General features: G+C 40.1%; 1 protein-coding gene across 3 annotated transcripts in view; it reads right to left on the reverse strand.

Moving 5' to 3' along the window:
* Nucleotides 1–13,501, reverse strand: part of LOC136858619 (uncharacterized) — a 74,329-nt gene extending 60,828 nt beyond the window's left edge. For 2 of the 3 annotated variants that reach the window (XR_010858653.2, XR_010858654.2), the window contains exon 1: nucleotides 13,313–13,501. Coding sequence is in view for 1 of the 3 variants with exons in the window: in XM_067138317.1 (XP_066994418.1) it covers nucleotides 11,613–13,175 (1,563 nt within the window). In the remaining 2 variants the exon portion in view is untranslated. Of the gene's footprint in view, nucleotides 1–11,503; nucleotides 13,220–13,312 lie in introns of those variants that run through there. The other variant, XM_067138317.1, reaches the window with a different exon arrangement.
* Nucleotides 13,502–13,757: the final 256 nt, after the last annotated feature.

Raw genomic sequence — 13,757 nt, forward strand, 5'->3', positions numbered from 1 at the left:
CCAATATTAGTGATCAAGGGGTCACTTCAAATTATTCGTAATCACCTTCACTTAACAACCACTGTTCATTATTATTTTCAACACTGTTGATATGGTATACTTTTATGTTTGACAACCCACACATTGGGAAGTAATAAATACATTTTTTAAAATTACACCATCATTTACATTCACCGAGAAGAGACTTATCTATGTTCCAACCCAATTTTTCTGCCACATGCAGTATGCGATGGAAGATGCACACAGCTTCTCTCTATCGCTCGCCCTTCTGTCTTGCCTACACCCCCTTACGCTGAACCGTGTGTGAAATCATCTGGTGAAAGCTGTAGACAGCGTTATTCGCTAGGTAATGTAATATTCATAGTAAATAGATAAATAGGCCTATGATTTTTTCTAACTGCATTATTTTAGAATTTAAAAACTAATGTAGCTTACAATGTTATACAATTAAAGGGAAGTTGAAAGAGCGAATTGGCCATGCGGTTACAGGCGCACAGCTGTGAACTTGCATTCGGGAGATAGTGGGCTGAACCCCACTATTTGCAGCCCTGAAGATGGTTTTCCGTGGTTTCCCATTTTCACACCAAGCAAATGCCAGGGTTGTACCTTAATTAAGGTCATGGCTGCTTCCTTCCCATTCCTAGCCCTTTCGTATCTCATCGTTGCCATAAGATCTATCTGTGTCGATGCAATGTAAAGAAAAAAAAAAATGGTAAAGAAAAAAAAAAGGGGGGGGGGAGAGTTGCGGTTGCAAAGATTACAGTACTGGCGAGTCTCTCGTTGTCAACTTCAGAAAATATGGTCACATTAGATTAGTGATGCTATCCAATACTCACTTCTGCACAGCTTTGTAGGATATACACAACATTAATTCTTTTTACTGTCCTATATCAGCCATGTAATTATTAAAAATGACGCTGAAATGCACGACTTACTGTCTGAACTTGTTGCAGGCAATTTGAGTTTAAGGATGTTTCAGATCTACTGAACTTGAATGATGGAAGAGAATCTATGTCAGTCTATTAATAACATCATCACACCAGCATTTGATTTTGATAAAACTTTGTTACTGAACTGAGACAGTCCTCACTTGATGTACAGATTTATACTCAAACTGCAAAAAGCATAAAATTTAAAATATTATCTTTCATAAATCATTGTGTTTATGAACAAATGTTTTTTAACAGACATGATATGAAATTTAATCTACAATATTTTGTTAAGGGTACAAGTGGGAAATACATTCTACCAGAATATAAGGAACTTGATGTAGAACAGAGAAGTTTGTATCAAATGTAAAGAGATAATGTACACGCATGCTCAGAAACGGTGTCCAGATATAAACAAAGCATGGCATCCCTCCATCTCCTCACTTAATGCATTCCTGCAGGCAGACAGCCCGATACAAGACTGTCGTGATTGGAATGGGCACAGTGGTGGATGTATAGCAATACAAACACTGTACCTTCAGCACTACTCGTTCAGATTATGTGAACGAATCGTATCCATGAAATTTAATTGTAATTTTTGTCCTAAATGGAGAATAGTAATTGCTTTCACGCAAATCAACAGTAGAATTAGCGGTACATTAATAAATGCCATTATTACTAGATAAATATATATACGTAACTACAGCGACTATTTCGCTGTAGACACGACTCTCTTCTGTGGCATTCCGCTTCATCGTGCTGGTTTCCTTCCTAAGGACCGACAAATAGAAATTCTATGTCTGAATTCTCAGTATCTTTGTCCATCATGACTAGCGCGAGCAGTTCGAACGGGGAAATGGTTTTAAAAGTATATTGTAACATAAAAATGATTTTGTTGAAAGAAAAAAAACATGATACCTGGACCAATAATTATATTAATTAATGAGTTAGCACCGATGAATGGGAGTGCTATGCAAGGGCGCCCATGCCCGGAGGCGCAAGGGGGGGCCGCAGCCCCTCCCTAGCTCTCAAGGAAAGGCAAAAATCTGATGTAGTCAGGTGTTTTTCTTTCCAGAAAATGATTTAAAAGTCGGTATTACGTTGAAGTGGTAGTACCGCCCCCCACCAACAGGCAGGGAATACTGTGGGTGTTATTCTACCGCCATTCATCTTCCAAAATTTTAAAAATACTACATACCCCCAGGTTTACAAACTGTCATATGGGCGCCCATGGTGCTATGTCTGTGAATTCTCAATATCTTTGTCCATCATGACTAGCGTGGACAATTCAAACGGAAAAATGGAGGTGAAATCGTAAATACCAAAAAAATATTTTTGTTGGAAGAAAAACAGCATGATCCCTGGACCAATAATTATATTAGTTAATGAGTTATGGGGGAGCCTCCGTGGCTCAGATGGCAGCATGTCGACCTCTAACCGCTGGATGCTGTGGTTCAAATCCTGGTCACTCCATGTGAGATTTGTGCTGGACAAAGCAGAGGCGGGACAGGTTTTTCTCCAGGTACGCTGGTTTTCCCTGTAATCTTTCATTCCAGCAACACTCTCCATTCTCATTTCATAGCATCTATCAGTCATTAATAAATCACTTTGGGAGTGGCAAGGCTCATCGTACTAATAACCTGTATCTGATTCATTCATTCCGGTCAATAACTGGAAAACAGGTTGTAGGTTTTTTCAATGAGTTATGGGCACAAGTCAACAACTCGCCCCAACAAGTAACATCAATCATATCAAAGCAAAGCAGAGCAAACCAAAGAAGTTAAGTGAGCAAAGACTTCACATACAAAAGTGTTACATGAATGGAAAACATAATGAAGCACTGTAATTCATAGTCTTAATGTTTTTTTTTTTTTTTTGCTAGTTGCTTTACGTCGCACCAACACAGATAGGTCTTTGCTGATGATAGGATAGGAAAAGCCTAGGAGTTGGAAGGAAACGGCTGTGGCCTTAATTAAGATACAGCACCCAGCATTTGCCTGGTGTGAAAATGGGAAACCACGGAAAACCATCTTCAGGGCTGCCAACAGTGGGATTCAAAGCCACTATCTCCCGGATGCAAGCTCACGGCCGTGTGTCCCTGACTGCACGGTCAACTCGCCCGGTTAGTCATAATGTAGCAAAGTATGTATGTATATATTTCTCTTGTAATAATGATATATATTAATTTACTGCTAATTCTGTTCTTAATTTGTATTAAAGCAATTATTTTCTTCCATTTAGGACAAAAATTATAATGAAATTTCATGGATACGTTTCGTTACATTGACTCCCTTCCCCTCCTTTTCAGTACTGAAGTGGCCTTCAAACACTACCCATTCATTCTCTCCCCTCCTTTTCAGTACTGGAGTGGGGCAGTATTGACTGTTTTTGTCGGGACACCATTCAATCAATCAATACTGATCTGCATTTAGGGCAGTCGCCCAGGTGGCAGATTCCCTATCTGTTGCTTTCCTAGCCTTTTCCGAAATGATTTCAAAGAAATTGGAAATTTATTGAACATCTCCCTTGGTAAGTTATTCCAATCCCTAACTCCCCTTCCTATAAATGAATATTTGCCCCAGTTTGTCCTCTTGAATTCCAACTTTATCTTCATATTGTGATCTTTCCTACTTTATAAACGCCATTCAAACTTATTCGTCTACTAATGTCATTCCACGCCATCTCTCCGCTGACAGCTCGGAACATACCACTTATTTAAATCTAAGAATTTCATTTTTGTCCGTATTGAACTGAGAATGGAAGATAGGAAACTTAAAACGGTCCAAATGTAAATATCTGTTGTAATAAACTATAACAATTTTGTATTGAAAAGGTGGACCGTTTTAAGTTTCCTATCTTACATACCACTTAGTCGAGCAGCTCTTCTTCTTTCTCTCAATTCTTCCCAACCCAAACACTGCAACATTTTTGTAACGCTACTCTTATGTCGGAAATCACCCAGAACAAATCGAGCTGCATTTCTTTGGATTTTTCCAGTTCTTGAATCAGGTAATCCTGGTGAGGGTCCCATACACTGGAACCATACTCTAGTTGGGGTCCTACCAGAGACTTATATGCACTCTCCTTTACATCCTTACTACAACCCCTAAACACCCTCATAACCATGTGCAGAGATCGGTACCCTTTATTTACAATCCCATTTATGTGATTACCCCAAGGAAGATCTTTTCTTATATTAACACCTAGAAACGTACAACGATCCCCAAAAGGAACTTTCACCCCATCAACGCAGTACTTAAAACTGAGAGGACTTTTCCTATTTGTGAAACTCACAACTGACTTTTAGGCCCGTTTATCAACATACCATTGCCTCACAACATTTTCGAGGTCACGTTGCAGTTGCTCACAATCTTGTAACTTATTTATCACTCTATAGAGAATAACATCATCCGCAAAAAGCCTTACCTCCGATTCCACTCCTTTACTCATATCATTTATATATATAAGAAAACATAAAGGTCCGATAACACTGCCCTGAGAAACTCCCCTCTCAACTATTACAGGGTCAGACAAAGCTTCACCTACTCTAACTCTCTGGGATCTATTTTCTAGAAATATAGCAACCCATTCAGTCACTTTTTTGTCTAGTCCAATTGCACTCATTTTTGCCAGTAGTTTCCCATGATCTACCCTATCAAATGCTTTAGACAGGTCAATCGCGATACAGTCCATTTGACCTCCTGAATCCAAGATATCTGCTATATCTTGCTGGAATCCTACAAGTTGAGCTTCAGTGGAATAACCTTTCCTAAAACCGAATTGCCTTCTATCAAACCAGTTATTAATTTCACAAACATGTCTAATGTAATCAGAAAGAATGCCTTCCCAAAGCTTACATACAATGCATGTCAAACTTACTGGCCTGTAATTTTCAGCTTTATGTCTATCACCCTTTCCTTTATACACAGGGGCTACTATAGCAACTCTCCATTCATCTGGTATAGCTCCTTCGACCAAACAATAATCAAATCAAATATCCCAACCCATTGTCTTTAGTATATCCCCAGAAATCTGATCAATTCCAGCCGCTTTTCTAGTTTTCAACTTTTGTATCTTATTGTAAATGTCATTGTTATCATAAGTAAATTTTATTACTTCTTTGGCCTTAGTCTCCTCTTCTATCTCAACATTATCCTTGTAACCAACAATCTTTACATACTGCTGACTGAATACTTCTGCCTTTTGAAGATTCTCACATACACACTCCCCTTGTTCATTAATTATTCCTGGAATGTCCTTCTTGGAACCTGTTTCTGCCTTAAAATACCTATACATACCCTTCCATTTTTCACTAAAATTTGTATGACTGCCAATTATGCTTGCCATCATGTTATCCTTAGCTGCCTTCTTTGCTAGATTCAATTTTCTAGTAAGTTCCTTCAATTTCTCCTTACTTCCACAGCCATTTCTAACTCTATTTCTTTCCAGTCTGCACCTCCTTCTTGGTTTCTTTATTTCTCTATTATAATAAGGTGGGTCCTTACCACTCTTAAAGGTACAAACCTGTTTTCGCATTCCTCAACAATTTCTTTAAACCCATCCCAGAGTCTGTTTACATTTTTATTTACCGTTTTCCACCGATCATAGTTACTTTTTAGAAACTGCCTCATGCCTGCTTTATCAGCCATATGGTACTGCCTAACAGTCCTACTTTTAAGACCTTCCTTTCTATCACATTTATTTTTAACTACCACAAAAACAGCTTCATGATCACTAATACCATCTATTACTTCAGTTTCCCTATAGAGCTCATCTGGTTTTATCAGCACGACATCCAGGATATTTTTCCCTCTGGTTGGTTCCATCACTTTCTGAATCAGCTGTCCTTACCATATTAACTTATTTGCCATTTGTTGGTCATGCTTCCTGTCGTTCGCATTTCCTTCCCAATTTACACTTGGCAAATTCAGATCTCCCGCTACAATCACATTTCTTTCCATGTCGTTTCCCACATAGCTGACTATCCTATCAAATAATTCCGAATCTGCATCAGTGCTACCCTTTCCCGATCTGTACACTCCAAATATATCAAGTTGCCTATTATCTTTAGAAATGAGCCTTACACCTAGAATTTCATGTGTCTCATCTTTAACTTTTTCGTAGCTTACAAATTCTTCTTTCACCAGAATGAACACTCCCTCTCCCACCATTCCTATCCTATCTCTAGGATACACACTCCACTGCCATGAGAAAATTTCTGCATCCATTATATCATTTCTCAGCCATGATTCAACTCCTATTACAATATCTGGTAAATATATATCTATTAAATTACTTAATTCTATGCCTTTCTTTACAATACTTCTACAGTTCAACACTAACAATTTTATGTCATCCCTACTTGATTTCCAGTTCCCTGTTCCCTTATCACCGCTCCCTACGCCATCCCGTTTCCCTTCCAAACAAATTTCCTAACTTATACGTACCACTGCGGTTTAAATGAAGGCCATCCGAGCGCAGATCCCTATCTCCTACCCACCCATTATGATCTAGAAATTTCACTCCCAGTTTCCCACATACCCACTCCATAGTCTCATTTAAATCCCCAATCACCCTCCAGTCAGTATCCCTCCTACACAGTATTCCACTAATAACAATCTCCGCTTTCCTAAACTTCACCCGTGCTGCATTTACCAGATCCCACACATCTCCAACTATGTTGGTACTTATATCAGCTTGCCTTACGTTGTTGGTACCAACATGAAACACTACCACCTTCTCCTTCCCCTCCTCCCTCTCTTCTACTTTCCTCAACATCTGCCTCAACCTAATTCCTGGATAACATTCTACCCTGGTTCCCTTTCCTCCACACACTTTCCCCACGTGTCTAACGATGGAATCCCCCATGACCAGAGCCTCAACCCTACCCACCTCATTTGATCCCCTCCCCTCCTGGTCAGCCCTATCTTTCCTGATAGCTGCAGAAGCTACTTCCTCCTCCCTTTTCTCCTTCCCATGACCCTGTTCCACCTGTCTTTTCCTATCCTCTACTCTACATTTCCCTTTCCTACCTTTTCCCTTCCTCCTACTTCCACGCATCTCAGCAACAGTTCCCTGTCCCCCATCTTCCCTCTGTTGTTCTACCTGGAGTGACTCGTACCGATTTCGCACAGACACCTGTGCATGAGTATACAAGATGTACTATACCCCTCTAATACAGTATACAACAGAAAATTTGACACTGACAGCAAGAGATGAGAGTAAAATTCAGGCCAGTGAGATGAAGTTCCTGAGGAGTATGTTAAGGAAGACAAGGAGAGAAAAACTGAGTGATAGGATGGAGAAGAATAAAGTGAGATAGTTTGGTATTGCTACGAGGATGGAGAAGGGAAGGATACCAAAACAAGTGTTGGAGGCTAAGAGGGAGGCCCAGAGCAAAATGGATAGACTGTCAAAAACAGTATAAGAAAAAGAAGACTGGACTGGAATATGATTACTGACAAGGAGTGGTGGAAGGAGAGGCAATTGTGGAGAAGTACCATCAACACCCTGACTTGACAGGATGGAGGGGAAATGAAAATGATTTTGTTAAGAGGAGTTTTTGTTCAAACAGGACCCAACATGTCCAATAGCACGTAACAGTTCCTGGTAAAACTTGCTTATATGTACTGCAGCATAAGTGACGTTACTTCAAAATGTAATTTGTACAAATCTTACCACATAGGAGAGAGTTGTGTTCATTGTCAAGGCTAAAACCCATCCCCAAAAATACATTTAATAACAAAATATCATAAGATCTGAAATGCCTCCCACAAGGCCAACCCCTCGCCCACGTTGTGGGAGGTGGACAAACGACATGAAGTAGGGATTGCCTGTAGGGGTGATGTACAGTGGGGACTGTGTGTGCCCCATGACCGCTACGGTAGCTGTGAAGGTCCTACAGGAACTCTGAAAAGTGACGGCTAACGGGGCTCTGGTGAATACCTCAACGGCAGCAACGGCGGAGAAGGAGTCCTTTGGTACGGCGAAACTGGCGGATGAGGCAACCCTTCTTCTTGGGGATAAATAAAGAAGAAACCACTGCCTTGTGGTAAAGAGGGATCTTTAAAGGCTAAGGGAGATAACCCCTACAGAAAAATCCTGCGGTCTAGCGCAGACAGGAGGCAGCCCCTCCACTGGACTTTAGGGTGCTGTGGGCTAATAACTCGCACACCTGAATTAAACTTATTACAGAAACCAGACAAAATTTACACCGGCCGGATTTCATGGAGACAACTTTTGCAATGAAATACAGGACACGAATCAGATTCTGGAATGTGAAAACTATGTATGAAACTGGCAGACTGAGAGAAGTAATGGCAGAAATGAAAAGGTGTATACTGGAGACACTTGGGTTGAGTGAAACAAGATGGACAGGGTACGGAGAGGTGAGGGCAGAAGAGGGAGGTGTCTTAATTTACTCTGGAAGAGAAGAAAATGGAGTGGGTGTCTTACTCACAAAGAAAGCAAAAATAGCATAATGGAATGGACCCCTGTATCACACAGGATAATTACTGTACGAATAACAACCAAAGTTAGACCTGTGACCATAGTACAGTGTTATGCGCCAACAGAGATAGCAGAAGAGGAAGAGAAGGAGGAGTTTTATGATAGGCTGACATCAACACTGGCAGGGATAAAGAAGAAGGACATTGTGGTATTGATGGGAGATCTAAATGCAAAAATCGGTAATGAAAATGAAGGAAGAGAAATCATCATGGGTAGACACGGAATAGGACAAGAAAATAATAATGGCCAGCGATTCATAGACCTATGCAGTCATTTTGGATTGGTTATAGGTGGATCATTGTTTCCACATACATAAAAATTGCCACAGATCTCCAGACAGAAAACCAAATTGATCACTTGGCAATAAATAAACGATGGAGACATTCACTGGATGTGAGGAATAAACGAGGAGCAGATGTAGGGAGCGACCATCACCTTACGATTGCTGATATTAGATTGAAGGTGGCAGCACCAGTATAACAGGCAGCAGTACGAATGAAACGTTTCAACTCCGGGAAATTTAAGAAACTTGAAGTGCAAAATGAATTTAAGATACATTTGAAGAACAGGTTTGAAGCCCTTGCCGAACAACCAGATGAAGATGTAAATACCAAATGAAATACAGTCAAGGAACTCTTTCATGACACATGTGAAGAGATAGTGGGCTACAGAGAGCCAGGGAGGAAAGAATGGATATCGGATGACACTTGGGAATCAATCCAAAAGCGAAGAGAGTGTAAGGCACTTGTCAACTCCAGTAGAACAAGAAACCAGAAAGCAGTAGCAATGGAAAAATACAGGGAGGCCAACAAGGAGGTTAAGCAGAAAGTGAGGAGAGATAAACAAGTGTTTACAGACCAACTGGCAACACAAGCAGAAGAAGCAGCAAGAGTCGGCAACAGCAAAGAAGTATATGCCATTACGAGAAAGCTTTCTAGAACTTTTCAGGGCAAAAACCAGTCAGAGATGCAAACGGAGTAGCCCTGACATTTGAAACAACAATTGGAAAGATGGAGGCATCACTTCATGGAAGTACTCAATAATCTTGGTGAGGAATCGAGAACTGAAGAAGTTGAAACCATTTTGGAGGATCCAGACATCTCGGTAGAACCACCAACACGACAAGAGATTGCACAAGCAGTGAAACAAATGAAGAGTGGCAAAGCACCAGGTGTAGATAACATTATCCCAGAAGCCCTAAAGGTAGATCCAGATTTAACAGCAGAAATCATGGAGCCACTTCTAACACTAATTTGGAACGAAGAACACCTTCCTGAGGAATGGAAGAAGGGTGTCCTCATCAAGATACCAAAAAAGGGTGACCTCTCAGATTGCAATAACTGGAGGGGAATAACGTTGCTCTCATATGGGGGAAAAGAGATGTCAAGAGTCATACTGAACAGAATAAGCATAGCCGTTAACAGGAGACTACGTCAAGAACAGGCAGGTTTCAGAGAAGGTCGGTCTACTGTGGATCAGATTAACACACTAAGGCTGAGTATCAGACATCTCTGTATATACTTTTCATTGATTTTGAAAAGGCCTTTGACTCTGTCATCCAGAGGAAGATGTGGAAGGCTATGGAAAAGTTCGGAATTCCACAAAAGGCAATGTACGATGGATATACTTGTCAAGTAGAACATAAAGGGAAGCTGTCTGAACCTTTTGCTGTAAAATCTGGAGTAAGACAAGGATGTCTACTGTCGCCAATCTTGTTTATCATGACAATGGATTGTATGCTGAGAGAGGCAATGAATAGAAAGCGTGGCACTCAGTGGGGATTAAATAACCGATTGGAAGAACTGGATTATGCGGATGATCTCCGTCTTCTTGCAGAATGTTTTCGGGACATGGAAATCAAACTAAAGAAGTTGGCTTAAAGATTAATAACAAAAAAGACTAAAGAAATGCGCATAAACCATTGTAACAATTGTAGCCTGACTCTAGATGGAATGGATATAGAAAGGGTAGAGAAATTTTGCTATTTAGGAAGCATAGTAATCCAGGATGGAGGTGCTTTTAGAGATGTGGTGAGTCGTATAAATAAAGCCAAAGGAGCTTTTGCACAGTTACGACCAATATGGAGATCCCCTCATATTCGTATAAAAACGAAGCTAAGGATATTCAACTCAAATGTTAAATCTGTGTTACTGTATGGAAGTGAGACCTGGAAAGTGACCAAAGACATTACCACAAGGTTATAAATCGGTGTATGAGGTACATTATGAGAATGTGGTGGCCAAAAACCATCTCAAACAAAGATCTTTGGGAGGCCACAAATCAAAGTCCCATACAGGAACAGATAATGAGAAGAAAATGGAGATGAATCGGGCACACCCTGAGAAGACCACAAGGCAGGCATTGAGTTGGAATCCACAAGGCAGTCGCAGACAAGGCAGACCAAGGATTACCTGGAAGAGAACCATAGACAAGGAGATTGCTGGAGTTAACAAGACATGGAGGGAGGTGAAAGCATTGGCGGCAGATAGAACAGGCTGGAGAAATTTCATCGAGGCTCTATGTTCCACCTGGAATTAAAGGAAATAAGTCAAGCAAGTCAAGTCAATGACTGAAATAACCACAGAGGCTCTTTTACATGACTGGAGAATAACTACAAGCCAGGTCTGACCAGACCGATGAATTGCCACCAGGAGTCATGTCATTAAGAGTTGGAAGTGTGACAGAGATGTATAGACCTATGCAAGTAACTAAGCTGCTAGCAACAAATGAGCGTCGAGGTGTAGAAGTGTGCTGCGAGTGAGCAAATCGCCTACAGTGCATATAAGCAAGTTCCAAGTAATATGATAATTTTATGAAGGCGGAGTAAGACTTTAGGAGGCTTTGTGAATACTGTGCAAGGTAAGCCTGTATAATTTTAGAGTTAAGGTGCCAGTTGCCCTAGCTTAGATTCTAGGATGGTGGTGGGGAAAAAAAAAAAAAAAATACCCTTGTAAAAGGAAATGCTTGTGTAAGACAGCTAAAAGGAGTAGAATGGAGAGCATGTATAGCAAAAAGATGGAAAGCAATTACCGAACAAGTAAGAAAGCCCGGGTAGAATACACCACAAATTTATATTCCAGAATACCAAACTGGAATATTTGAACAGCGTAACCCTGGTCTCCATCAAGTCAAGCAACTATTTCACATTAAAACTCACTTATCTATTTCAACACATCATGACCTTACTTTGTTCATTTCTGAACTAAACGTGTTACTGCATTCAGAACCTGAACTACTTCGATCTGTTTCTACAGCAGACTTCCTAGAAGGTAATTTAACACTTTCATTTAAATCCACATCAGAATCAGCTGAAGCACTGCACTCTGAATCTGTCCCATTGGGATCAATGCTTGAATCGTCTTCATTTTCTCCATTACCACAGCAGTGTGCATTACTACTGCCAATGCAACTACAAGTTTGCTGATTGCAAATATTAATTGTAATCTGATGACCAATACGTGTATTATTACCGCTAATATTATATGTTGGATAATCACTAGGAAAAGCTTTTATAATCTCCTCAAGTACTGGTACTACTTCACTAATAACAGAACTATCACCATCAGTTTTAGTTTCAGGCTTTCGTTTTCTATTTTCAGGACTTCTACCCAATAATTCATTGGGAGTATTGCCAAGATTTGGTTGCAATACTGTCTCTATATCATGGTCGACACAATTCTTTACAATACCAGTCTGATTGACAAATGAAGTACTTTCTAGCTCTGATTCAATAGAACTACCAGGAATTTTCAATTGTTGACCTTCACCCTCATCCATTTCACCAATTCCCAAGTTGGCAATCCTATCCTGTAGGGCATCTTGCTCCCGTTTACGATACTCAATCCTCTCTTTGAACAGTTCAAGATATTTAAGAGCTCGATTCCTATTATTTTCTTGATTTTTCAGTGCAAGCTCCTGCCTAATCCTAATTGTGTATGTTGTATGCATACTCTGATCCAACATATCATGATCGCGAGGTTTAATGCCTGCAATACCGCTAAGAGCTAATGGTACTTGATATGAACAGTCAGGGAAAATTGGGACACACTTTTCACGTACTTTCTTTGCACGAGTCATAAGGGAATTGAAAACTGTTCCACTCTGTAACCGACGACAAAAATTATTGGCATTAAATGAATCTGTAATAAAAAAGAAAACCTTTGTACTATGCTCGATCATTTCTTCATAAGCTTGAAAGATATCAGAACCTAATCTTGCAAAACCATCATACAACATACACCCTCTGAGTGAAAAAGCATTGCAAACTAACAATTTAAACTGATTAGCTCTTGAGTAATCATCGTCACTGGCAATTACACAAAAGTCATAATATGAAGGGAACTGGATCTTTACGTCCTCAAGGACTGCTTTATGAATTTCATTACGTTCTTGAACTGGAACTAAATGGGAAATTTTTTCGTCCACACTAGAAATAAACTCAACAGGGAGAATGTCTTCGTTACCGATCGGCTTCATTACGTCAGTTCTCAATCTGCACACTTTACAGGTGTCCACAGTTAATGTTGTGTGAAAGTTATCTTCTAGTGAATTCACGGGATGTTCCTGTAGGTGTTGTTGAGGCAATGGAAACAATGGAATTTCAGAAGGAAGTATTACTGCCTCCAAATGCTGGTTGTCTGCGTTTGTGACCACATCTTCTTGTTTCATTTCATCTTTTACCGGCTTGCGTACCTTTCTAGCTTTTATCCCCATCCAAAGCTTATTAAACTTCTTCATTTATTAAAAGGAGAAATTAGTGATTGTTATCTGCTCACAGCTTTCTACAAAACAGACAGGAAACGTCAGTAAACCCGATGTAGCTACAAGACAAAATAACATCGCGCAAATGATTGACTTTCACTCTTACTACTTACCTCGGAGAAATTCCAATGATTCATTTCCTTTTCCTCTATTACCTTTCTTTATATCATCAAATGTTTAAACTAAGGAGAACCACCTGTTAGCATATGTCACTTTTAACGCGCTTCTACTTCACGCACATGCCCCTCCTTTGTTGCCATTTCAGTATTCGGCGCTTCACAGTGCGCAGTGGACGGTACAGTGGTATCAACTTTGAGGACTATGATCACGTGGTCTGTAAACAGCCCGAGAGCCAGACTAAATTATCATTGCCTTTCATCTTGGGCGAAAATTACAAGGAGCCCAACACAACATTTCAAGTAGAAGAAGAAAACTTTCATCTTTTTAAAGTAACGCGATAGCAACATCATAGAGGCTAGCTGGTTTAACGGTTTCACTGATTAAGATATTAGTGTGCGCTTGAGTCATCAGTCCATACATTGTTTTGATCGTTGCCTA

The sequence above is a fragment of the Anabrus simplex genome, chromosome 1 (assembly GCF_040414725.1).
Source record: "Anabrus simplex isolate iqAnaSimp1 chromosome 1, ASM4041472v1, whole genome shotgun sequence".
NCBI classification, from domain to species: domain Eukaryota; kingdom Metazoa; phylum Arthropoda; class Insecta; order Orthoptera; family Tettigoniidae; genus Anabrus; species Anabrus simplex.